The sequence below is a fragment of the Merops nubicus genome, unplaced genomic scaffold, assembly GCF_000691845.1.
Source record: "Merops nubicus isolate BGI_N331 unplaced genomic scaffold, ASM69184v1 scaffold8506, whole genome shotgun sequence".
NCBI lineage: Eukaryota > Metazoa > Chordata > Aves > Coraciiformes > Meropidae > Merops > Merops nubicus.
The window spans coordinates 1-27,911 of NW_008612872.1; the positions used below are offsets into that span (position 1 = coordinate 1).

The window sequence follows — 27,911 nt, forward strand, 5'->3', positions numbered from 1 at the left end:
CTAAAGCATTCTATGATTCTATGATTAATATGAACAGCACTTGACGTTTTGACATCCTCTGAGGAGGCACTTAGTACATATGGTGCCAAGAAAGTGGCTAGTGAAAGCAGGGACAGGCTCAATGAATACAACAGAATACATTGCACATGCTTCTTGATTATCCAGTAGAAGCAACATAACTGCAATTACTACATGGCAGGGTTGTGGACTTTGGTGATTTTTTTTATAGTAGCCAAAGAATTAAGCAAGGCAGGGTGGTTTAATATTAGAACAACCTGGATCTGATTGCAGAATAGTTAAAGAAATGTTGAGGGTTACACCCTTTTTTATTTAGCCAGTATTTTTCATAATATTTATGGGAGTTTCCTTGGTGAATTTAGGTTATGATGGATAATAAAGCCAACTCACTGGAGGCTGTTTTATTAACTCAGGTATTGCACATTTCATATAGAATAAAGATGGGAATTGTTCTGATTTCCAATTGATCTCTGCTTATCATGCTATGATTTTTCCGTTAATGTATGCTTTAAAAAGTTGGGGTTTTTTTAGTGCAGATAACAAAACCAAACAGAAATTAATTGAGAAAAAATGCTTCCAAAGATATAGTTTGAGGTCATGCACATGTACTAGAAAGAATGTGATCGCTGAAATCTTTGTGTTAGTAAGGGGGGAAAATGAAAGCTCCTTTTATTTTATTTTTCTCAAGTCTTCTATCATTAAAATCTGGTTCTAACAGCAGAATACTTCTCTTTTTCATGTGTGTTGAAAAGCAGCTACACCATGTATCAAAGCCATCAGTCCAAGTGAAGGATGGACTACAGGAGGTGCCACTGTCATCATCATAGGAGACAATTTCTTTGATGGGTTACAGGTCATATTCGGCACCATGCTGGTTTGGAGTGAGGTAGGTGTTGTCTGAACGATAATGTCTAATAGCTTTGTGTAGCTTACAGCTAGCCTGTCCTTTTTCTGTGCCACATGCTAAATCAGCAACAACTGTTGTGATGTGAATCCTGCCCTCAGTTTTATGAAAATAATTAGTCAAATTTACCTGTGGCAGAAATCCATTACAGCCAGGGGATTTGCATCTCCTCTCACTGGCCCAGAATTTAGTTTAGTGGGTTTTATTCTAAGAAAAAAGACAGATAAATGCCTGTGTGGGTAATTCTGCATTCAGCACTACAATAGCTAACGGCCCACAGGAAACAAGCGTTTAGATGATCCTGCTTTCCAGGGAAACTGGCTGCCTGTAGCTGCAGCTCAGTGAGGTGGAGACTGCAGAAATTCAGCATCTCTGAGTCGCATATTCTTAAAGTGTGGGCACTTCGTGTTAAGTATCATTTTCATAACAGCAATCAAATGCACAGTGTTGTCTCCACAGTGGAAAATACAGACTTGACATACTTAGCATAGGCCTCCATAGTTTCACAGTAACCGTTTTTTGTTTCTTACCCAGTTTTTGGTGTTTCTCACAGTTTCTTAAACCCTTTTTTCCCCTGACACACAATTAAACATGGAGTCTGATGTTCCTCAAAAGCCTGTGGCAAGTTAAAACCCAGGCACCATCACCCAGACAGCTCCTTCCATTGCACAGGGCCATAGAGGTCAGGGCAGAGCTCCCACTGGCTTCACTGGCATGGGAAGGCAGCTTCAAGGAACGGTTTACATTTTGTGTTTATGGCTTTTCAGAAGCATTTTGGAGGTTTTATAAGAAATATTTATAAGAAATTATTATTTTCATACTGAAATAAACATGCTAACAAACCACCATTTCCAAAGCAGCTATACAAGGCTTATCCGGTAACGTCAGGATCTTCTGATGTTTTACCTTATATCCTATAATATTAAATCAACATTATAGGTTAATTCATACCCAGCATGATTCCCCTACTGATTCCATTGCACATATGGCAGCATTTTTTTTCCATATGAAGAGTATTCTCTAATGTTCTTCATGGGCTTTGCTATTCTCTCTCTCTCATCCTTCCACTCGAGGACAAGTGTGGATGAAAGGGCATTCCAGAAAAGATCTATTAAATGAGCCCTATTCTGAAGCCCTTATGTGATCATGAAAGTGCCCCCTGGGTCCAGAGTAAGCATTTTGTGTGTTAGGATTGAAGCTATTATGGCTACAGACATTTAATAGGGAAAGGTGAAGAGGCTGTGAGCAAAGTGCTCTGATTTTGGTACTGCAGAATTGGATCTTTCATTATAAATCTTGATTCTATTTATTAGTGGAAGCCATTAATTGGCAATTTCTAATCTCCGGAGAGTGAGTGCTGGTCAAAACAGTGTTGCTGATGGTTGCAAGGCCTTGTCATAAAATTAATAATGTTACAGGGGGTCCAGACCAAAGCCAGTCTATTTGTTGTGAATGCTATAAGAGGCTGCAAGTTGGCTCTGACTGCAAACTATTTCACTGTCTCTCCCTTACAGAGTTGCTTCTCTGTTTCATAGGCTATGAGAGCCATAGAAAATCCTGTAGGGGAAAAGAAATTAATTCTAAAAGAAGCAAACAAACATGATAAACAGGTGCAGAAATGCATGCGTGATCCCTAAATCATAGTGATCCATAAGTAATTCAAATTACACATAGTAACCACCTATGAAGTACAAAATAATTTCTTTCACTTGCCTTCACATTTCTAAAAAATGCTTAGTGCATTTCAGTGCCCAGGAAGAACATTTTTGTTTTATTTTAAGAGAGTGTAGAATTGAACTGTCACTCTTCTGAATTTCAGTATCATTTCAAACCTGGAGCAGGTTCATCCTGAGTTTCCAGTCAGGCCTAGTTTTAAGCAAACCCAGCCAGATTATTTTGTCACTGAATTCAAGACGGATTTTCAAGTTCATCCCTTTATTTCATGGATCCAAAGGAAACATGATTTTAACTGAACTGCAGAAAATCCAAAACAAAACTAGATAGGTGGAAGCTAAAGAAAAAGAATGAGTCTTGCAATGCATTTTCACATGAATTTTTCTAGCTTTCCTTTCAGCTGTGATTGCAGGTGGTTTGGGGGATGAAGTCTATTATTTAAATTAAGCATCATTTTGCCACAGACTTTGCACAGGACCTTGAGCAAATCACATAATCTGCTTAAAGTTCAATTCCCTTTCTCTAACATACTAATAAGATTAGCCACCTTCTTCAGAGAGGTGCTGTGAAGATAATTATTGTAAAGGTCCTATATTACTCAGATTTTATTATAGCAAAATCCATGTAAGAACCTGAAATGCATGGATATTTAAAATATAAATCCTAACACAGTTCAGAAGAAAAGTTAAAAGCAAAAAAAAAGAAAAAATTGTTCATGTTAAGGGTGAATTTGTTGCTGTCAAGCAGCATATGTTATAAATAATTTGAAATGTAAATAATATATTTTTAATTTATTTTACATGTATTCAACTTTTGTAATTGAAATATTTATATGCTTGAAATGGAGTTGACTGTGTTAAAAAAGGAGGTTTGAAATGGTTTCTGAAACACATATTTATTATTTAAACATATATTTTAGCTGTAAACACTCTAACATAATTACAACCTTTCTCAGCCAGGGAGAACTAAATAAAAACTTAATTTGTCACATTAATTTTGTGCAGAAGTGCAGATACCCTAAGCCAGTAGGTTCAATTAATCCTTAACTCCCTTATTACTTTATAAAAATGACTTTAAAAGCCCTTGATATTTTTAGAATACAGCAAAATGGGCCATCTAATGCCTTTTTTTGAAGAGACTTTCGTAAGCGCCAAACAAACGGCATTGATCTATCGTGTGCACATGCTGAATCTGGACAGCCAACGCCCAGCAAGCAGTCTGGTTGCCAGACAGACTCTGTCTTTCTGTTTGTCCAGTCCACAAACAGACAGAGTTGTTATTTGCAGGTTTTTACCCAGCCTTCTGGGTCTGTGCGTGGTTGTAAATATTCCAAATATGAGGTGCTGATAAAAATCCCCTGTTGTTTCTCTCTCTTACTTGGGGGCTGAAACTCTGACAGTCGAGTTTCAGGGCAAATACATGATCGTGAAGACAAAATTAGTTTCTTCTAAATATTCCACAATATTTGCTTAAAATGAACTATTTCTTCAAACATTTTCCTGCCAAGAACATTCCTCCAGCTGTACAGAGTCAGCTGGAAACAACTTTTTCTTTTATATTAAGAAAAGATGAAACACTGAAACTTCAGTTATTTTACCTTTGTACAGCACAAAACCAAAGGACAAGTTTTTTGGTTTGGCCTTTTTTTTTAATGCTGCTGAATCAAATTCTATGACATAGTTTTTGTTTTACGTTTTATGTTTATTATTGATTTTGGAAGTGTCTAGTTTTGAGTGTGTATTTCGAAGGTCTGACTCATTTTTAAAAAATGAGTAGGCACCCTCTTTTTGAAAACCAAGGCTTATTAAGCAGCATCTGGATGCCCAGAATTAAGCCATGCAAAGTCACTAGTCATTTTTAAAAATATAGATATCTTAAAGGTCCTGTTTTCACCAAAAGCTGTCATTATCTTCAGTTGGTGGGATTTTTCTTCGTTCCTGTTCTAATGGTCCTCTTCACGTAGAGTGCAAGTTAAATTTATGACTGATTGTCACCATTTCCCTAACCACAAACCAGAGCTCAAGCACGCAAAAATAAACTAGTGACTCAGATTAATGACATGTCCTTATAAAATGTCATTTTTAAAAAAAGAAAGTAACCTGGCACTCTAAAGAGTGTGAAATGATGCTGTATCATACAAGAATGTCTAGAATATATTAGCAAACCACAGAAAGAGGCTTGCTGTACACACTGAGACCAAATGGGTTTTGTATTTTGAAGGACACGCACCTCCCTCCATTCTGAAGGTCTCTAACTCAGGTTTTAATGCAATCCACAGCATGTCCCAGCTGACATGTAAGAGTTTATATTGAATAGCTAGTGCAGTTGCCAAGTATCATACTAATTCACTTGAAAAATCCCTTGGAAGAAAGGGTCCAGTTACTAGTTTTATGTCTAGCTCCAGATCTCAATTAGCCAAAGGTTGGAATGGAGGTGGAAGCTGGATCAGAGATTTTGGGTGGTGGGCTCCTCTCCAAATCACAGGGTAATGCCTTGCTCAAGATTTACATTTAAATATGTGTTCAGAAATATATATAACTCATATTTACAGATTCTTAGTTCTTGGCATGTCATTGCTGCAGTTGTTACGGTGTTTGTTAATGCACCAAGAGTTCCCATCTGAGGTTAGAACATAGAAATGACCCTATGGGGTCAGGCATGGAGGTTCATCTAGCTCAGTATCTTGTGTTTGGCACTGGGCAATGACAGATGTCTGTAAAAACAACAGGGTGAGCATGCAGTGATGTCTTCCCAGAATGCTGCACCAGCCTCCAACAGTTTGGGGCTTAGAGGCTTCCGTAGGTGGTGGAACATGCCAGGAAAAGGTGGTGTGGATTCCCAAGGTCAGCCCACGAGTTGCCGGTGTAGACAGGAAAACATCCCATGTTTCTGGAGTCAGGGACAGTTTTGCTCGTGTGTAGGTGAGCCTGGAGTACCCAGACCTATGTAGCACCTGTTGAGCCACTCAGATTGCAAACCAGAGGGCAATTCAGAGAGCTGGTGCTGGTCCATAACACAGAACCTGGCAGCACAGGGGAATCAGAGTTTGGGACCAAACGTGAGTTTCAGAGAGCAGGTTTTGAAGTACAGTGATATTTCTTGTCCCTTAGAGGCAATTTCTTGACATGAGAGCAACATAGGGGACTACTTGTATGTAACTGAACTAGCCAGTTCCTTTCTGTGTGTGTGAGAACTGAAGGCTGACCCAGAAGAAAGGTCTTTCTAGCTCAGCACTATATCCCTGACAGTGGTCAGTGGCAGATGCTAAGCAGAAGAAGCAAAAGGAAAAGATACATGTATTTCTTGGTATACCTCCCAAGCTTTACTTCTAGAGAAGAGAGGAGTAAAATATATCCTGAGTATCCTAAACCATAGGACTTCAGACATAATGTTCACCCTTGGGGAATGTGTGGGCGACATTATTGTATATTTGTGGTTTTAAACACAGTTAAACTTATTTACTTCAGAGCACAAAGGAAAACCAAACTGTTTGTGGAGAACAAACCAGGAAACTTGCTTAACTCTCCCCAGCTCTCTTTAACAATGGACCATAAATAGGTCAGACATTTCTTGGGAACTAGGGAAGATGAGTATTGGAAAATGCCACAAATTATGTTTAAAGAACGTTAAAGTGGTGACAGACCAGTAAATGCTGGGAAATTCAAAGAAACAACCAGAAGCTGCCTGTATAGCTCATGCCAGAATGGGGGTGATGGGTGCAAGGCACATGTTGGTGTAGTAAGACTAGAATGTTAACCTTTACTATTAAAATCCTTGGCTGTTTTTACAAATATTTTCTCTCTAAAAAATGTCATGAAACTTTGCTCATCTTGCCAGTTCACCCAGTTAACTAAAACCACTTGAGGATGTGATTTATCTCAGCTATGTTTGACTGCCTACAGTTAAGCATCTAGTTTGAAACTGTCATCTCAATTTGTTGGAGAAAGGTAGATGCTTCCACAGAGGAGCTCATCCCAATGTGAGAGGTGTCTAAAGCAGTGGAAATAAGTTGCTATTTGGCAGTGCTTCCTGCCTCTGCTGAGCATCGAGGGCATGTAGAGAATTGGCTTAGACTTTAAGGCTTTGGTCTGTCCAACTGTAAGACAACTCAGTTGAAGTAAAAGCAGTCCATGGACTGAAACTCTTTGAAACATGCTCCCTAATCCAGGACACAATTTGACCAACAGCATGGAGCAGTTGACTGTCTGTATAGGGTGCCCATGGTGTTGCTCATTGTCAAGGCTGGTTATGGTCTTGGTCTTGTTTGCCTCTCAAGAACTGTGTTCATGTGCCCCAGTCAGTCAGAGAAGGATTTTCCGTGTGCCAGAGCTGCAATTTGGTTGATGGACACAATCATGTCACCTTTTCTATATAGCTCTTTATACTGTTCTTATGTGAAGGAGCATAAGAAGTAGAAGACAACATTTTGGTGAAGGGGAGGACAATGCTGTAGTTCCTGAGTGCAGCAGAGATTTGAGTTAACCTACCATAAATTAGCGAACTCCTTGATAGCTCTAATATTAGTTTCAGGGACTATGTTTTAAATGCAGTCTAGAATCCTGAAAGAGCAAAAATAGTCTAGAGCCTGGAAAGTGCAGCTCTAACCCCCCCAACTTTTTGTGTTAAGACGCTCAGGATCCCCAGCCCCATTAGCAAGTGTCTACTTACTTCTGTATAAATCCACATCTGTTGGAGCCCTCTCAGACGTGTGTCAATCATTGCAGTGAAGGCAGACTGGAAGGGATGGTTAGATGGTTCTATTTGGTATATGCCTTCTGAGTGCTCTCTTCATTTGCAAGGAAGATCCAGAATCCTTCAGAAGCCAAACTTTGCAATTCTGTGGTAACAAGCTATACCTCCACAGAATGAACAGAAAATGAAAAGAGCAGCACAGTGCTTCTGCAGTGTACAGATCTCAGCTGGGGACCAGTGCATTTAAAAGCCTGCCTGGGCTTGGGTGGTGCAGTGAATCCCAGCCTGGGCTTGTGCTTCACCAGGTTCACACATATAACTGAGTATCATTTATCAATCAGATTTGTTGGACACTGTCATGACCCCAGTGTTCACCTGAGCAAACATGGCATCCTGCTGCTGTGATTGCATTAAACCAGGGCTAATGCTTGTGCTAGGAAGCAAGTGCCTGCCGTGTATGAAAACAGAAATAATGTTGTTATGGCTGAGAAGGAGAATGCTTGTAAATATTGTAGTCACTGGCTTTTGTGTGTATTACATCAAGATTGTATTCAAACATTGACAGGTTAATTACATGTTTCAAAGCTTGTTTACTGTGATCTGAGAGGAAAGTGTTATTAAAGTGTTCAGCATCTAACAGTGCTTTTTTTTTTTTCCTTTTCTTCTCCTTTCTTGATGCTTTCCTCTAGCTGATTACTCCTCATGCCATCCGTGTACAGACGCCTCCCCGACATATCCCAGGGGTTGTAGAAGTCACATTGTCCTACAAGTCTAAGCAATTTTGCAAGGGAACGCCTGGAAGATTCATTTACACAGGTAAGGATGCTTTAGTCCTAGATATACCATGGAGAAATAGGGCAGGCAATATATCACACTTGCTAGGGCTTCTGCTTTCATCTTTAAAAACTGTACTGTATTTCATTATTTTGGCTGAGCATGTCATTGAAGGTACCAATTTAAGGTCAGATTTCAGAAATGGATGACTGTAGAGATGAATCTGAAAACATACCAGTATGGGATTTTTGTTTGCTTGTTTGTCTTCACACTGGGACATCTCTTTACCCAGGAGGGGAGAGGAAGGAGAGAAGCGGATACTCGAGTACTTAAACAAACAGAGGAAGAGTGCAAGCATAAGAGCAAGACATACTAGTGCACTCATGAATCTGCCCTGAAGAAGTGTCTTGCTGAATGTCTGCATCTCATATGGTCCAGCAAACGTTGCAAGTATTAGAAGCAGGAGCCTGTTTGCCTGCCCATGTCACCATAACCTACTTGTCTCGAGCTTCCAGGGAGACTAAGTAGCTTTCACCCCAGCCAGTGCTGCAGCCATAGTGACCTGCAGTGTGTTTTGGGGTGGCATTCAACACTGAGGCCACTAAGTTGAGTGATTTGGCCTGAAGGGTCATTAACAAAACTAGGACATGCTAGGACATTGCAGGTGCTGTCAATGTTAAACTGCTCCCAGCAGTGATAAGAATGGCTTGGGAAGTAAATCAAGTAACAGCCTAACTTTTTCAAAAGAATGTGTCGTTGATTCCTTGGGAGGTGTGCATGCTACAAGGATTAATGGCTTGGTCCAGGTATTGATGTGCTTGTTCTTTTATACGCTTGTGGTTCGACATACGCAGGCAAGACTGTTTGCCTGAAATGTGGTTCATTATGATCCAGTGTAATTCCTTTCCCCATTCTTGATTACTCCTGAAACTTTAAGAATAAGATATATCATAAATACTTGTGGCTGTGAGGCATTCTGAATTGCACTGGGCACATGTATGGCACCAGCTGCGAATGTGCACACAGGGACCTGAGGCAGAGGAGAGACTTTTGTGCTCCAACTGCGTAGCAAAACTCTCATTTGATTTTTCTTAACACTGAGCAAGTTAAACAGAGGTGCCTTATAAAGTGGTACTTCAGCACATGGTTTAGTGGTCATGGTGGTGTTGAGTTGGTGGTTGGACTTGATGATCTTAGAGGTCTTTTCAAACCTGAATGATTCTGTGATTCAAATACCCTCTCCCCCAGCTGGGATTATGCACTGGGTTTCTTTAAACTGAGTGTTCGTAAAGTGTTCATATATCGCCTTGCCAGCTGAGCAGCAGGTGCTTCTGGAGGCTGTGTGTGTTTGTTGTGAGCATTATGATTTCAATAGTGGGTGGGAAGTTCATATATTGGACAATAATGCACCATATCAGAAAAGGTTATTTAGGGTTTGAATGTGTGGGAACAAAACAAAAAGCAAACAGTCAAGTTGCCAGCTGGTGCAAATTGCCAGTGTCTACCACATGAAAGTGTCAGACTGAGTTCTAGGTGGTTTGTCCACCAATCCTTTCCCTTCTCACTTTCTTACTCACTATAAGTTGTGCTGTCCTGCTGGTTGTCAAGGCACTGGGGGAGATGCGTCTGGGGCTGGTGAGGGGGCAAGCATGCAGGAGAAGAAAGGAAGGAAACCTGCCCCCCTTGACTTTGCAAAGACCTTTTGGGGGACTTTGTTTTATGATTTAAATGTAGAAATGTCTTGGACCTATTTTAGTTTTGCTTTTCAGATTATTGTTAACTAGCTTTTTCAGTAAAATGGAGGGCAGCAGTTTACCTGTCTGCCCAGAAGCAGATGGCTGAATGGGGAAATACGGTGTCCTGGTAGGGAGGGTGCTTCTGTATAAGAATTTTCAAATTAGTGTTTAAAACACATTCTTTTTCATTAAATCAATGAAAGATTTGAAATGCCAAACAACAATGATAAAATCAAAGGTGATCCAATCCACGGACAATTCTCGTACTTATGCAGCCTTTGTGGAGTTAAGAGAGACACATAAAAGCTCTTGTGACTGAAGTCGTACCTCACACAATTTCCATTTTCCTTCTAGAGGCAGGCTGAACTTAAATGTGGCTTTTTAAAAAGGACTAAATGAAACTAAAATAAAAACAATTAATGCATCCTGACCTTCAGAAGAGCCTTCCAGCCCTTTAAACAAAATGCAGGTTCAGTACACGCCTGCCGATTAGTTTTAGTTAATTGAAAATTATAGGATTGACCCAAGAGGAAAATTTTGTTTGCACTCCAATCACTTTTACAAATTAAGGAAAATTACCACAATTTTGTTTAGCTAAGGTTTCACACTGAGTTCACGAAATTAGCTCAGCCATCCCAACAAAGTCAGCACTTTGTTAGTGAGCACTAGAAAAAAACTAATAGTCTATGGTGTGTACAAACGAAGCATAGAAAAAGCTATGATGCTTTAGAGAACTAGGCCAAGTGGTTTTAATTAGGATTATTGGTTCATTGTAAGTTTTGAAGAACAATCAAACTAGCAGATTAGCTGTTTCTTTTAAAGCTAGAATTTCTTGCCATTCATTTTTCCCATGAGAACTTTGTTTTAACTCCCACATAGCACTATTTTTTTTGTTGTTGTTTTTTATTTTTTTTTTTTTTAACAAGGCCTGCAGGAAATGGACCAATTGGAAGTTGGGATACAGTAACATTCCCCAGCATCACTCCAGCCGATGGGAGTTTTTCACAATGTTCTTTAGTGAACTCAGTGTTCTGGAACATATTACAAAACCACAGAGGCCAAATGTTTTCTCAGAGGAGTTTGGCCTCTGTTTTTGGCTGAAAACATTTCAGCATCACTTGCTGCTTATTTACACTGCTATTAAGAACAAGAAAAGGGGAAAGGAGAAAAAGAGGGGGGAAAAAATAGAAGAGAAGAGTGTGAGAGAGAAAGAGAAAAGGACCCGGGGTTTGTGGGCGGTGCAGGAGTTGATCAAGCATAGTTTCCTTTCTGGTGAGAATGTCTCTGCTCGTTAATGGTCCCATTTTGTGGTCAGGTCTCATTCAGAAGAAATTATTTTTAATCAGTGTTCAACAAAATATCCCCTCAAGCCACCTGGCTGTAAACTATTTTTTTTTTCTTACTGTTAAGTACTTAAGTTCTCAGAAGAAAATACCCGGTGACCCATTAATTTTAGCCTTTTTTTCCTCTTTAGCTGCAAATAACTTGGTAACATGATCTCTAAGTAGTTCATGTACCATCTAGGAATCAGGGTCACATATATACAGAGAAATCCTGGCTTTTGAAGGTATTTTTGAAAGAAATAAGCCGGTGTCAACCCTGTGCTTACAAGACAACATAAGTTTTTTTTTATTTTTCATCTGCAAGCCCTTAGCATGTACTTACAGAGCAATTATGTCTTAGATTTTAATCTTTGATGTTCCTGAGAGAACATTATTAGAAATACAGGTCTGATCGCATCTTGCATGTATGCTCATTTTAGAATAATATTAAAAGTCCATGTTGCACACAGAAATACCAAAACATGCTGGTCAGTATTTCCCTGTGGCACTCTTCGTCTGCAATTCTGTTCTGGTAATGAGGAGCACTGAATGAATTAAACTTCATTTCACAATTTAGGAGTCATTATGTATTACTACCATTATTTTAGGACTGGAGAAACTGAGATAAAGGGAAAAGCTATTAGGGCTACAAATCCATAGGTAGTTTGCTTAGGGACTCACAATATATATGATTGAGTTAAGGGATGAGAATTGGCACGAATTTGTGATACCTGGACAAGCCTTTGAGGTTTTTTTTGTGTTTTTTTTTTTTTTTTTTTTTTCCCCCCTTTGTTTTAATTTTTAAAAAGGGGTGCATTATGGAAAGCATGATATTCACAAATGTATTTTGCTATGCTACTAAACCACGACATTTGAGTGGGATTGTATGAATGTAAGTGAAAGGAGAATTTATTTCACTGCATATTGGAAAGGACATATGGAAGGTCCATAAAAATACATTATGCTGTGTCTTCTACCACCTGCTCAGTTTAAGGGTTTGTGATTTCGTTCCCAAACTAGAGCAAAGGACTACACAGAGGCCAGAAGTACACAGCTTTTTCACTAAGGTTATATATACAACATGAATTTAATTCTGATCCTTGGCTAAGCAGTACTCCAAATCCTGTTCCTTTTTTTAAAACTTGGTTATGTGGCAGGATAGAGGTTGGAATTTAGGGACCTTTTCATTTGCATGAGTCTGGCAGGGAGGCTCTGGGCTAAGCTCTCCATGTGCTGACAGGGTACCTAGAGAAACAGGCAAGTCCCCTCGCAGCTCATTTGGGGTTTGTTATAAGCTACAGGACACGGTATGTCTCTGGAAGTGCTGCTGACAGGGCTGGGTGGGTGTAGGGTCAGTGTAGATGCTCAGGGCTGTGCTGTGTGAATAACCCTGATGCTGAGAACGGATCCTCCTGGATAACTGTGAGAAAGGCCGAGTCAGGCCGCGCGGAGTCCTGCCGAGCGTCTGCGTTGTGCTTTCGGGCCATTCTGGGTAGGGTGATGGAGAAATGCACTGTGAAGGTCAACGTATTTGCCAAATTTCTGGGAAACTGCCCCTTTCTCTGAAATGTCGTAGGGCTTCTCAGAGAACTTTTCACTCCCCTAGTTGCTACAAAGAAGAAATAGCCTCATGGAAAACAACCCTGCTCCATCCTTATTTCACCCCTTATTTACTCCTGAAAGTATTTGAGTTTGTGTACAAACAGGAAGAGCCTTGCAGATCACAGATGATTTGGGCAACATTTTCAAAAGCCTCATTTTTAGGTGGCTTCACTTTTAGGTTTTTATTTACATGGTTTAATTTACAGTAGCACAGGGGTAGTCATCTTCTGAGGCTCATTCTCTTTTCATTTCTGAAGTCAAATACTTCCAAGACTGAGACCAAAACTACCCATCTCCATTTAAAATTTCAGTTTGTGGCTCTAGAAGCAGAGACTTAAGTCATGTACACAGATCCAGTCAGAATTGGTATCATTTAGAAGGTGATCTCCAGTCCCTAAAGTTTCCAGCCTGGTAAACTTCAGTGATTCCTTTGATAGGAAATTTTTCTACTTTCAAGAAGGCACCAATAACAATTAACTATGGAAAGATCAAAAGATACATAATCAATGAAGCAATCAGTTTTCAGAATGGAGAGTTCTGGAGTTTGTAGACTTAAAAAAAAAAAAAAGAAAAAGGAAAAAAAAGTGGTGGTAAGAGACATGCAAGAGGTTCATGTAGCCCCATTGGAGCCTTTCTTGAGCCCTGTGAGCTAGAGGTTGACCCCTTACACCAGCTAACCTTGGCTGTAGTTATGTATCTGTTAGTTCCTGAGAAATGTTAAAACCTAGTGGCAGTTATTCTCAACATCAGTAAATACACAACCTCATTAGTTTTACAATGCCTCATTCATGTGTGTTTATTATTAAATCACGAGCATTTAAATAGCTGATTAGTATCAATGAGGAGAGAAGACCACCATCAACAGAACAATAAAAATAAAATTAAAAAGCCAGTGTCTCTGATGCTGGCCTGGGTTCTATCCTGATGTGTTTATAAAATCTTCACCCTCAAAGATATGATGATCATTAATCTGAAATGAAATATAGAGCACATCACTTCTCCAGGAGAGTGACCAGCTATGAGATCTGGTACCTAGCAAATGAATGCCATTTGCTTTTAACAGCAGTTTTTATCTGGATTTCATTAGTAAATATTAATAGCAGTGGTAGAATAAAAAGTATCTTGAAGTTAAATAGTCACAGAGTGCTACAGAAGAACAGAAAAAAATCCCTTGATCCAAAGAAATGTATAACGTTTAAAATAAGAGCTGGTGTTTGTTCTTAAAAGCAGGAGAGCCCTGCACTGCAGGTTACCCTGTGCTTTGGACTCTCAGTATAAAGCCAGTTCCTGATCTCAGAGAGACTCTACAGAGCAGAGATGGTAAATCCTAACTATAGCACAATCAAGTAAGGAAGAATGAAATTCGTAAATGTAGCCTTTTACTGGTGAATTTAATTAATGTCTCTGGAAATGAGCGAAAGAAACCTCATAACAGCTATCTGAAAAACATCCTAATGCAGAGTTCATTGGGTTCCCCTTTCACCTCATTGTGTTGAGTGTTTGTTCCCAGTTAGACCTTGCCATGGGGACACTGGAGTCATCAGGTAGTGTGTGGCACTCAGAGATGGACCTGCCTTTGCAGTGATGCCTTGGGCTGAAGAAGTTAAGCTGTATGCATGGCTTTCTGCTACCTTAGGAGTTGGTCATGGTCACTGAGGAGCTGGGTCCTCATGACACCACTGCTGGGTCCCAGACACTTGCAGGTAAAATACAGATGGGAAAACAAGGGAGGGATTGCTACAGTCTCTCCCTCCAAGCACCGACACTGGTGATTTCAACTTGGGTGTTGCTTGCCCTTGAAAAGGAAAGTTGCCCTCAGGAAATCTCTATTTTAATTTAAGCTTGAACCTGACTCTTTCTAAGTTCCAGTCCATTAATTCAGATGCTTTGCTGAGTCAGTGTTAACACTTGCTCTGCTTTTCCTCTCTGGAAATTTTTAGGGAAAACAATTAAAATGGCTGCAATTGTTCTGGAACAAGCTTTCCTAGATGAAATAATGTCAGTCCTTATTATTTAGTGGTGGGCTTGAGAGTTAATGTTGTTAGAGAAGTGTTTGCTTTGAAGTTTGTTAGGATGTGCCCAGTGGAGTGACATACGGACAGTTACCAGGGTCAAATATTAGAAATATTAGGGTTGTTGGTTTGGTTTGCAGAATCTAGGGAAAGGAAGTTGGAAGGATTTCCAGACAGTGAGGAGGCAATGGAGGTAGACTGGAAAAACCCTTTTGTGTGCTAATAGGAGCACAGAGCCCTTATATCTTTGATATTTCTTGAACACTGGCAGCACCATAAGACACTGCGAAAAACAATCCCTAAAAGTGTGCAGTGTACCTGTAGGACAGCTGCAAAATGAAAGCAATTACAGCAACCGTCAGAATAAAGCTGGCTGTGAAGGAAACATATTATTTTGCATATTTTATGTATACACTTTCCAAGAAATATGACCTTTATTTTCTAGTTAGAGGGAAGTGCAATCAGAATCTACGCAGCAAAGGGTAGCTGGATCATTAAAAAGAATATTTTCTCTGATATTAGGAGTCTAAATGGGCACTAGTCCTTATTCACAACCTTGGCTGTTTCTGTCTGCCCTGAGTTAATAAGTGATAAGGCCGAAAGAGAAATAAATCACTGAAGTCCCTGTCCAAAGAAAACATATTGACTACAGCCAAGCAAATAACAGCCCATAACCAATGGTCCCATTCATCATTCATGTAATAGGGATATAAAGTATTCTCTACCTATGAAACCATAGAGTAGGAAAAAGCCTGATAAGCCCCAATCTAAGCTATGTGATTTGATTATTAAAGGACATGAACTGTTTGTCACATACCTTTAATCTTTAAGATGTGTTGCCATTTCTAAACTATAAATTTGTGGTAAAGGATTAGAAAGCTATTAGTGATAAAGTTATAAACCAGACTTTATAAGGACTCTTGCAATTGTCATGCAACCATATAGACCCTAGGAACCTTAACATATTGAATATGATATAACATAGTTATCTGACTTTCAAAGCCAATAAACCATTTTTTGCTTCTCAAGTTCCAGACCTACTCCATGATAAATTAACCCTCTGGGTTCACAGAATAAGCCTTGTAAATTCTTTTCTTTATCCCCACCCCAAAACCTTTAAATTTTCATGTCTTTTCTTCAAAACTCTCTTATTCCAGACTGAAATTGTTAATCTTTTTTTATTCTCCTTTTAGCTCATGTCAGTTGATAAGAAATTATTCTCTCTTTTAAAAAAATGGCCAATAAAACAGAGAGCTGAGATGAATTTCTAAAAAGCCTGAATTGCTCTCTGTTTCTACAGGGGGCTTCACTGTCTTGTTTCTTAATGTATGGGTATCCAGATTAGACAAATGGCACAGAAGTGGGAAGTTTATGGTAGCAACAGTGGCTGTACTGTTTACCTCAATGCATTTTGATCCTGTACCCTGAGAACAGGGACGAAGCACTATCTTTTTGCTGGTTCAGAAAGCAGACTCCTCACCTTCTTGTTTCCACTGAAATATTCATAGATGGTTAGCTTGGAATTCTGGTTGCCTTATAGGTATATATGTATCTAACTCATCCTTGTGCTTCTCATGGGGTGCAACAGGTTTTGGTTTCTGCTTAGAATCACGTGCAGGATTTACTGTGGGTTGCTGAGACACGGCCAGGCTGTGGGCTAGGCTGTCAGGGTGCTCGTGCAGCAGCACGCTGGCCCTGCCGAGGACATCACAACACGAGCTTAGTGCCTGGCTGCCTGAGGCACGCTCTAGCACAGAACTACCTGCAAAATAGCCTCCTTCAGATGTGCTTAATCCTTGAAGGTGCTTGTTAGTGAGGGTGCATTTTGCTCAGGCATTTTGTTACACAAGTGAATACCGTATGGCTGGCTCAGCCTGGCACTGTGGTGTGCAGCCATCCTTCCCCGGAGGCAGGACTTGGGCAGCCTCGTTTGCTTTGTGCTTGTACAAGCATCCCTCTGCAGCCAGCAGTGCTTATCTAGTCTGGTTAAAGCTCGCTGACAGCAACGACTACAGAGCAGATGTGCCCCAACATAGCCCATGTCTACAGATTCAAGCTTTTTTCTTAATATATAGATAAAAGGAAAATCTTGTACTTGCAGCCTTTCATCTCAGTGGATGCAAGAGAAATTTATTGCGTGGAGTATGAAGTTCTTTGTACTTTTCTGCTGTCTTGCAAGAACTCACACAGGCTCTTCTGCTTGGTTATGAAGTTATCAAGTGCGTAAGTGATGTGGTCTGCTGCAGTGTCTGGATAGAGATGCTGGAAACATTTTAGTCCCAGTACGATTAGGCTCAATCCTGGCAGCTTCTCAGGCTTTCCTAGAGCACTGAAGAGATGCCTCCTGGTGCAGGTTGCAGTGTCCATAGTTGCTTTATTTAAAGCTGGTTTGAGTATTTCTGTATGTTATGTATTGCAGTCTGCAGCACAGACGTGCCTTTGTAGGCTGGAAAGTCACTGTCTCGCTGGCACCATGGGAGCTAACAGAGGGAAGACAAGCAACTCAGAAAGGAAGGGAATTGCATCCATGGTGGTTTAAATGATCTGAGACATTTGGTAATAGTCCACCTTTATTTCATGATAATGGCTGACTAATGTGTAAGAGAAAGTAGAATTTCCTTGAGGATTCATTCTGCACAAAAGTTTCATCATGTCAACAAAATTCCCTAGGACCTTCTGGCAGATCCGTATATCACCCACTTGCTCATGTTGCTAGGGAAGAAGGTTGTGGCATTGGTACTACTGCATTTTTAAATTAACTTATCCAACTTCCTGCCATAAAAAAAAAAAAAAGAAAAATTAAATAAATCTCAAGCACAATTCTTTGAGGTCTGTTTATAACTCTGTAACGTTCCCCAAAGGTGTTTTGCTATTGGATCTTGCCATTGGTATGTTGTGAGCTAATTACAGAAGTATAAAACCATCATTACTTAATTCTGCCAAGCCAACTGCATGGAGATCTTTTATTCTATAAGGTAGGGCACAAAGTTGTTAAACATATGAATATACAAACATGTTAGCAGGATGTAAATTAGAGTGTTGTTTTGCATCAGGTCAGCTAGTCTGCATGGAGTTCTTTCATACCCCCACCAAACTTAGATTGCCAAGTACCAGATAGTTCATGGCAGGTTACACCTTGGGGTGATGTGACACTGAATGGATGGTTTACACAATGGACAGTCTGGATTTGGACAGTTACTCTTGAAGACCTGGTCTTGCACAGTTTGCCTTAAAGTATTTGCATAGCCATACCCACTGTTACTTCATCTTTCAGTGTCATCTTTAATTTCCCTCCTCTCCTTTCCCTCCTGAATGTGTTTTGTTTTGGTTTTCATCTTTTTCCTGTTGGCATAAATTGTGGTTAACCTCTTTGAATGAAGAGTTGTGCACTTGAACTGCTCTTGCATAGCACCAGATGTCAGCATTGGTGGTTAACAAGAGGAAACCCCACTCCCAGCAGACACAGGGTTAATTTAAAAAGAAAAAAAAAAAAAAAGATAAAAACAACCAAACCCCAAACCAAACAAAAAACCAAACACCTAGAAACCAGTGAAAACCCACACTTTCAACGACAAATGGTATTTTTTTTAAGTCCCTATGGGACAGAAAATGCACATGGAAATTAAGATGTTACAGTCATCTAGCAAAAATATGTTTGTTAAAACAGAAAGTGGCACCACACTCTCTGTTTTAAATCTGGGGATATTACAGAGCAAAACCTTTGATATCTACAAATAATTGTGAAACTTGCTGTAATTTTTTAGTACTGCAGCATCTTCCAGGGTCAGCTTCATCAGCTTTTCTGTATAATGAGGTTCTCTTTTACCTTCTCTGCATAAAGGATAGAAATCTAGTGAGCCCTAGTAAACCTCTCTTTGGAGCTCTGTGGCATGATACTTGATTGTCCCCCTGACTGTCTCAGATGTCATCTTGGAAGTAGGTGAATCTCTCAAGAAGCTCATCTCTCTTTCCTCTGCCTGCAGATGGGCTCTAAACAAGTGCTCAAATATGCACTTGGATGGCTGAAGCTGGGTGTGAAGCTTTACACCTTCAGTGACACCATGTGCTAGGTGCTATGTACGAAAGTAACTATTGCTCCAAGTATTACAATTTCGTGACAGTTTCTGAAATACTTGTGCTTATTGTCCTCTTTTTTTGTTTGGCTGGTTGTTTGTTGGTTGGTTGGTTGTTTATTTCTTCTAACTTATGTACTTTTCCTAGCTTTGGGTGGGGTAATTTCCTTAGAAGACTACAACTCATCAAATAAAAATACATAGTTTGTATGCTCAGGCAGTTCTAGCAGCAAGCTTGCATTTGTAAAAATGAAAGGCAAGATTTTACTGCCAGAAGTAACCATGAATTCATGTTGAAGGTTTGCTTCTGCAAGGGAAATATTTTTTCCAAATGTATGTCTCTGACTAGTTTCACCCCTTTGAAAAGAATTCTCCCCGAAGTTCACATGCATGTTATGCACAGCTACTAGAAACAGTAGTTACATTGTTTCTGAAAACAGTTCTCCACCTGCCCATCATGCTGAAAAACAACAATATTTTCTCTACCGGTTTTTAATTTTGAAGTACTTTTGGTTCCCTTAACTCCTGCATTGACACGTGCATGTCACTTATTTAAAAGGAAGAGAGTGAAGCACGCCTCGCCTGCTTGCCTTAGGTTGTGTGTTCCCTCAGATAGTTTTGTCAGCTCAGGCTCTGTTAGTGGTAGAGGAGCTCTCAGGGCAGTGCATGTGTCTGGCAGGTCAGGGACAGGAGCGATAATCTGCGTAAAGTATCTTTTGTTCTGTAATGAAGAATTTAGTTCAGCTTTCCCAAAGACAAGGCCAGTTTGCACACCGTTTCTTCACCAAAACTGCTCATCCTTGCACCGCTTGCAAGTTCTGTTAAAAAGACAAATGAACCTTCTTTAAATTGGGGCCTAAGGGAAAGGATGGAAATGACCCCTCCCCTCTCCAATTTCCCCCATTAGACTTTTTTTCACAGATGTTCATGCTGATTAGAGGTGGGAAATAAGGGTATTTCTGTGGACCATGAATATTCATTTGTTTTTTGGCAGTGAATTTCCTTCAGTTTCCCTGTAGTGTTTTGCTCCCTGTGAATGTTTGAACAAGTGAGCTAGCTGAGACAGTCTGTTTTAAGCAAAACTCAGACTTCACTATGAAAATTCACATTCCATAGTGTGTATGTCTTTGCCTGAACAAAAGAATGTAAAATTTACTGTTGCTTGTTAAGAAACATGTCTCAAAACCAGCAAACACGTGTGAGGTGATGCCCTCTCTGAACATATGCTATAAATGGACAATTTAAACCAAAAATTTGTAACAATCCACTCTCTAATGACCTATCTATAAGGATAAGGTTAATCAGAAAACCTACTTGACAAATAATTTCTACTAACAAGTTAATTGTTAAGAAAAAATATCTCTTTGGACAGTTACTGAGAGGGAATTGTTTGTTATGAATTATTTGCCCCACCGTAGTACCGATACCCAGATCTGAAGAAGCTGCCGAACTTGTGCTTTAAGGGGTCTTTAGTGCTGTGCCTAATTAGACCAAATGGACATGAGCAAAAATCTATACAATTTATAGCAGAAATTCCATTTTTTTTCTTTTTTTTTCCCCCTTTTCAAAATTTGAAAGTGTTATAAAGCATTGAGTGGAAATTACTGTACCTCCTACTGTTCAATCTTGTAATCCTGCAGTAAATGTGAGGATAGCAATTGTAGCTGAGACGCAGGGAATAGGCAGGACCCTGCTCTGCAGTCCATGAGCAGCCAGGCCAGGCAGACTGCACGCAGGAATTCAGCACAATTCCTCTGACTTCAGTGGGAATATGCACTGTCCTTTCAACATCCAACATTGCGGTCCTTGGGATCACCCAAAATTGTAATTTTCTGTGTAGCACCTTAATACCTACCCAGTGTATTCAGTGGGATAATGTACACAATTTTACAATAACTGTGTAATTAACTCACTTTGCTACTCCCCTCTCCAGGGAAACTCATGCTTCTATTAATGCTATTAGGAAGGTCCTATGCATAGAACAAAGAAAGTGGTGCAGCAGATGAGTTAACATGATTTGATTTGCAGATGCTTTAAACACTTAGCAGGAGACAGCTACGGAAGCTAATTAAATCACTCTAAGGTGCACAGGATTATCTGCTTCGTAAGAAACAATTTCAGTGAATTATGGTCGCCCTTTAGCTGAGGGGAAGTAAAAAGCATATTTGTTTGGAATTAAATTTCCCACGCAAAGTGCCCATCAGACCTCTCTTTCCCCACGCGTCTAAAATAGTCTTCCTTTGTAGCTAGTATTTTCTAGGAATGTGCATTTTGATTTGGTAAAAGTGGCGCTGCTTCCAACTTCCTTACGTAAAAATTTTCCTACTTAGCTATTGATTAGGATCTGCCTTTAAGCAGTGTCTCGAGTAAAAAATCGTGTTGGTACATTCACTCCCTCTCAGATACTGCATCTTATTTAGTGTACCGGAATTCCCAGTTTAAAGTAATCACAAAATTTATGGAGAAACGGATAAAAAAGGTTGTAAAATATCGATTTGGGGAAAATAATAACACAACTCATCTATAATAAGAAGAAAAATGAAGCAATAATTCAGGTGTATTGAACGGCTTGCTGCTGGAAGTATCGATCTGGTGCTTTAGTGTGCAACATCGCACCTAACATTGCAGTGGAAGACCAGCACTGTATTCCCCTGCTCGTTATTTCACAGACACTATTGCCTTGTTACACAGGTCCCACAGAGCCTGGACTGATGGCAGGGAAAGAGAGGAACCCCCGAAATAACCACAAACCTGTACTATCGTACTGTTACAGTATCCTGCTGTAAGAGTGTGCAGACATTGTGCTCCTCTTCTGACAATGTTATAGTTTGGCTTCGCTTGAGTTTTTCTGCTCTTGCTGTCTTTGCTATATCACAGGTATTGCCTGTGTTCTCTATAAATGGAACCTCTGTGCTGTCTCTTTTGATAGCAGGTAATCGGAAATGCTATAATTGAGGAAACATTCTTCCCTTAAATATTGACTTTCAGGATCCACATATAAAAAATCCTAATCTTATTGCAGTGTTTCCTTAATAAGCAAACATTGAAAAAAAGGACAGCAAAGGTCAGTGGAATTTTAAAATAGGCGCCCCGACATTTCCACAGCATTAAACTCCATCATGCAACATTGCATTTCTGTTGATCTGCTGACATCTGCAAAGGTATCGCACTTGATTGTTTGACATAAATAATTTAGCAGGAAGAATTTTATAATAAGCACAGATAAGATTTACTTATGTAAAAAAAAAAAAAGGAAGAAATTGTGTGAGGTGAAAAAGAGTGAACTTCTGTAAGAGGGCAATGTTTTAGCACTTGTAAAGACAAACCTGCATCCTGCTCTGTGAGGAAGCTGCTTTATACGTGCCTGCAAACTTACTGCATCCCCCATGATCATTATCTAGAAATATGAGCCAGACCAGATGAGCAAGTTCTGAACAGATCAGACCTCCTGCAAATTTCAGCTAACATTGATCTGCAGGATTTGCACTGGATCCTCTCAGCATTGTTGGGCTTCCAAGGTTTGTCCTTTTTTCCCCTTCAATCCATACAGTGAGGGGGGAGAGTGAAACAGACGCTTCTGATCGAGGAATGGGGGGAAGGGAGGAAAAATGAAAAGAGGAAAATAATCTATGGCCGATGCAGAGGCCAAAGAAAATTGCTTTCTGTAAACTGCAAGGCCCTGCAGTCAGACTCTGGAATGTCGATAGCAGCGGGAGCACAGGTTGCAGTGGTCGCAGCATCTCCCGGGCGCTGCTGTCCCAGGCACAAGTTCTCCCTCCCTCCCTCGGTGTGTGTTTCCCTTGGGCGGGGGGGGCTCGGGAGTGTGCTGTGGCTGCAGCCCTGGCAGGGTTAAGGTTCCTTTCATTTGCATGCTGGCAGGTCTACACTGGCTCAGGAAGCAGAAAACGTGCAATTGTTTTTGTAACCTAAATAACATTTCTAGTTTAGAAACCCTGGGGGAAAAATCATTGTCAAGCTGGCAGGTTGAGATGGCATGATGATAAATGACTGAGGTGTGTGTTCTGACTCTGCGGGGACACGTGGGGTGAAGAAAACCCCCTTCTCTTGCACTCTTTGCATCTACAGTCAGGAAGGGACAATTACAATCTGAAGACATACTTTTGCCTCTGGAAAGAGGTAGGACCGTGCCTTTCTATTCGCTGAAGGAATTGTTTTCTTGTGGGTCAGGGTGCTTGTGGTGTAGCAGCTTTTTAAGGCACTGGCAGGGCTTGTGGTTTTTCTCTGCCTTTGGTGATCATAGTCCTAGAGCAGACAAACAATGTGTATTACGGCTAACACAGGAAATTACTGAGGCACAGGGTGTCAACAGAGCAGTTAAAGCAGTTCCATCAGTTCACACACCTGGTTTTTCAAAAAACAATGTGGAACTTACATTGTTATAGGCTGATGAAAGTTTTCTTACAAAAAAAATTTCCCAGGGATTTGTGTAACAAGTTTAAAGCTGCATGAAATTCATCACATATTTTCTCGAATTTCTGCAGTAATTCCCTAATAACGTCTATCCCTCTAGATTTCACAAATTTGGTAATTTGAATTTTTATAGGAGCTTTCTTTTTTTTTCTGAAGTACTACTTATAGTGCCAGAATGTTTTCAGGGAAATTGATTTTTTTTGCAAATGGTCTCATAATGAAAATTTCTTTTTCACTAAAATGAATTTCAAATGTGTCTCTGTTGTTTATTTACTACTTCTTTCAAGAAACTTTGCACACTTTTGAACATTTTAAAGAAAATTGATAAAGGCTTCATATTTACATATATGAGCAGTTAATTTTCACTATTATTTTCATTAAAAACAGTGTAAATCAGCTGGTATCCTTTAGATTTCAAGAACATCTTCTCTTAGAAGCAGCTAAACAGTGTGGTGAAAGTCAAGGCAACTCTTTGTGTTACTTAAGTTCTCTACTAAATTAGGAATCTAATTGTCAACATTTGCAAAGTTTCATGGTATTGCTCTAAGAATTATGATACCTACAGCCCTTATGGTAAGGGCTGCCTGAGTGCAAGTGTTTAGTGGACTTTCCATCTGGCATTTTGATCTTCCCTGTCCCATTTCATAGCTGTGCTGACTGATAGGCTTGGTTGGACATGGGTCATCTCCCTGTACATTGTAAGCCCACTCACTTCTCTGCCAGCAGAGATTCCCTCTTAATGTTTGCTTTACGGTGCTCTTACCGACTCCAGGGCATCTTCCATCTTCTCTAAAACCTCTGTTGGACTGTTGTTGATGAAGGAAAGTTGGGGAGCCTTTAATATAATTTAAGAACCTAATATGTGTATTGTAATTGTAGGTATGGATACAGTAGGTAAAGCCACACACTGATTTGAGTCCCACATACCTCTTGGGCAAAATAAATATTATCTCTGTCTTCAGTTGGCTTTCATTTCTGCTCTTGTTTTGCTAGTTCCACGTAAGTGTTTATCCAGGCCTTTTTAATATGGTCTGAATGGGGCTGCTTTGCACTGCACTTTGACAATTGCTGGTATCTTCTGAAAGAGCGAGATGGCTATGTAGACAGCATTTTCTTATTAGAAGATTTCCTGTAGCACGTGTATGCAGCTTTATTTCTTTTAAGCTCTAGTCTGGTAAAACGGGGGAAAAACTAGAGCAATTGTATTACCTTGTTAAATTACTCAGAGCTTATTTAGATGAAGGATTACTTGGTGCTTTTCTTAGTACATTCTACAGTCGCTTTTTTTTTCCACAGTCATCTTTTTTGCATTTTGTGTTTTGTTATTCTGATGATGCTGAAAGACAAAGAAACAAACTCCTTTCCATAACTCACTCCAAAGAGCGTACCATCTCTTTCTATTTTCTTGTTAAAACCAAATTGTGTGCAATTTGTAGGAAATTGAAACCACATTTTTCACTTAACTTTCCAAAATTAAAATTTATGAGGAAAAAGAAGCAATAAAGCAGTTACAATCTGGTCATCTATAATTATCTCTGCGGTTGGAGTAGTTCCACATTTAAAGAAAGTGACACCAAAAGTTTATCAAGCTTGTGTCGCTATCAAAAATTTCACTTCTCTTTTATTAGTTCAGACCACAAGAACTGCTGAAGCCAGTATTATGCGCCTGCAGATTATCTTGGTAAAAAAGGAATTGGGTGATCTATAAAAACAAAGCTTTTCTTCTAACCAGAAGAAAACACAGAACAATATTTATCTTCCTTATTCATTTTAGAATATCAGTGTTAAAATAAATTTAATGAATTGTACTCTTTAAACTGGTTTAACAGAATTCATGGAAAAAATACTAGTTTTCCTCTATATCTATTTCTATGTATGTATTTCTAGGTATTTGTTTCATATTATTCTTTTTCTTTGGCTGTTGTTTCCCCTCTACTGCATTGCTTGCTCTGAAAACAATGGAAATGACAGTCCAGCACCAGAAATCACAACTGCTCCAGCTCTGGAATGTTAGTGGCCCTTGCTTTAGTTTTCTCATTTTGCCTTTTTTGTCTCTGAATTAAAATCAAGCCAAATGATGGATGCCCATTACAATCAATTGTTTCAGACAAGCCACCAAAAGTATTGTAGGATTCATTTACATTTAATCAAATTACACTTTATTTGCAATTCAGGGAAATGAGAACTCTGCAGTAAATCAAATATTTCCTCTCCAAGGGCCCCATTCAGCTGAAAATACCCAGTCTTCCAAGCTGGTGCCTCAATGTATGTAGCAAATCTTCCAGCGGGAGGAGAGCTTGTGCCAACAAACCATCTATTGCAGTGTCTTTTCAACAGTTTTCAGAGCTGGGGACACCTAAATAATTTCCAGTTCAAATGCAGACCCATGAACAATGAAATGTGCAGTGACTTTAAGACGGCTGCATCTCTCTTGCTTCCCTTTCATGGACCACCAAGAACAGTCTGCAGGACTTTTGGGGTCCTGGAAATTTGTACACAACAAGTTGAAAAATAGTGGTCTTTCCTTTGTAGATCGTGTTATTTTAATAGGAAATTAGTGACAGTCATTAAATATATTTTGTTTTTTTCTGGGCTGTTACATGTCTTCAAAAGATTTCATAATGTCTGGAAATAAATTAAGAGTGCACATACATTAAAAAAAAACCTTCTAAATTCTACTTGAAGGCAATAGTTCAGTGTTGGGCAGATACCTATTTTTACCCATTAACACCTTAAGGATGTTAGAAAACTTTATTAGCTTTGGAATGGGAGGTAATCTTTGACTCACAGCTCTTTTACTATGCAGTTTACTACTGAAAAATTGTGCCCAACAGGCAATTCTTTTACAAAGGCCTATCACAATGTGGAGTAATGAATTTTGATTCATTATGTCAATAGTTGACATAACTTGAATGATAGCAGGATCTTAGTATTGCCTTGATCATACTGTGACCAGACACTGCAAACTGAAAATCCACAGTACTGATGAAAAGTAGTTGTCCAGTTACAGAAAATCTTATTTTTAAGTCTCAGACTTCCTGTTGATTTTGAGTTTGTTGCTTACAGTCAGAATCCTAATTATATTTAGAGACCTAAAAGTTCATTTAGGTGCCTGCTGGGATTTTTAAATAGGCTCAGGTACCTAAATTTTCTAGCTTTGTGTCTATTTGTTGGCTGGCTCTCAAATGGAAATATAATGCAGGACTACTATAAATTACAGGGAATATGCGATGGCAAATAACATGGACAGAGGTCTTATACTAAGGCAAAAAAAGCCCAACTATGTAGGTATCTGACAAAGAGGGTTACTTCATTCTTGCTATTGGAAATACATGTTCATTGCTGGGGAAATACCCTGAAATGTAATGGTCCCACAGCCATAATCTGATTGAAATACAGAGCTTTTAATGCTTAAAAAAAATTCTGACCAAATCATGTAATGTGTTCTGTAATCCAGTGGGATTGAAGAGCCTGACCAATAATTATGATTTGCATGCTTAGCAGTTAAATGTAATAAAAATCAACCCTGAGTACTTTTTCAAGAGTACTTGAAACTGAATTCTGTCATTTGATACCTACACCAAACTTTGGTGGGTCAGTGTCCATCACACACGATTAGCTGAAGTAAGGTGAATGCTGCCTGTAGTTTGATATGGTATTTCCCAGTATAACAAGCTTTAAAAAAGAGTTGTATTAGTCCCATCTCTCCCTTTCCAATCTTTTAATTTCTGAATCTTTGAATGTTGAAAAAAAATTTTGTTGACATGCACAGGAGATGATGTATTTAGTTTCCTTTTTTGAGTGTTTTCGTACATGTTTTATTTTATACTTGTGATAAACTACTGAAATAGTAGTTTTTGAACTGAGCTCTGTCTCTCATACTGCTGGTGTGGGCAAATTGCAGAAGGAAAGTGAAAGAGGGAAATGACAGGTCTGGGTTGCCTTGAGTAGAGCAGGAGAATCCTGTGGGAATATTTTGTCTCCTTTTGATAATTTGCTTTTGTTTTGTGCAACAAGCAAAATTTGGAAGAAGAAGGTGACGTGTATCCCTTTGCTATTTGGAGAAAGTGTCTATCAATTTGCAAATCCTGTTTTTTTTCCCAGCTTTGGCTGTGATGACCTGGGATGCATTTGCTCCAGGAGTAATCTAACCATTTGCTAGAGGCTGGAGAAAGGATTGTTCCCTTTCTGAGCTTCTGTATGCATGGATATACAGCATATGCAAAATTACCTGCTAGGAGCTAATGCATTTTTAGTCACACAATGACTTATACACACACATCCCCCCACCACCGTTTTTGTATGGCTTCATGTAAGAAGAGATTGTTAAGTCTTTGTTAGGTAAAGACATAGCACATTTTTTTGAGACAATCAATTATGCAAGCACATTGATGTTTAGTGTGACACAGTGCCTTGTCACTGTCCGTTTTTAACTCAATCAGCTACAACTCAGATTTATTTTGAATAATTTAATCAAATTACCTTTACGCCTGGACGTGTATCTTCCTCTCAGTTAGGAAAGAGACCACACGGTGTAAAAACCAATGCCAGCAAAGTGTATAAACTCCACTGCTGGGAATCTCCTTTCTTGAGAGACATCTGAAGTGTGGTCTGTACCCCCCTGGCTGGCCCCACACTCTGCAGGTGTGGGCACTGCCAGCCCAGTGATACAC

The 27,911-nt window shown here is 39.5% G+C and overlaps 1 protein-coding gene across 1 annotated transcript in view; it reads left to right on the forward strand.

The window, feature by feature from the left end:
• Nucleotides 1-773: 773 nt before the first annotated feature.
• The window catches only part of EBF1 (early B-cell factor 1), a gene marked incomplete at its 5' end in the record, with an annotated part of 72,272 nt that continues 45,134 nt past the window's right edge, over nt 774-27,911 (forward strand). The window contains 2 exons of the mRNA XM_008941684.1: nt 774-904; nt 7,978-8,104. Coding sequence (XP_008939932.1) covers nt 774-904; nt 7,978-8,104 — 258 coding nt within the window. The remainder of the gene's footprint in view (nt 905-7,977; nt 8,105-27,911) is intronic.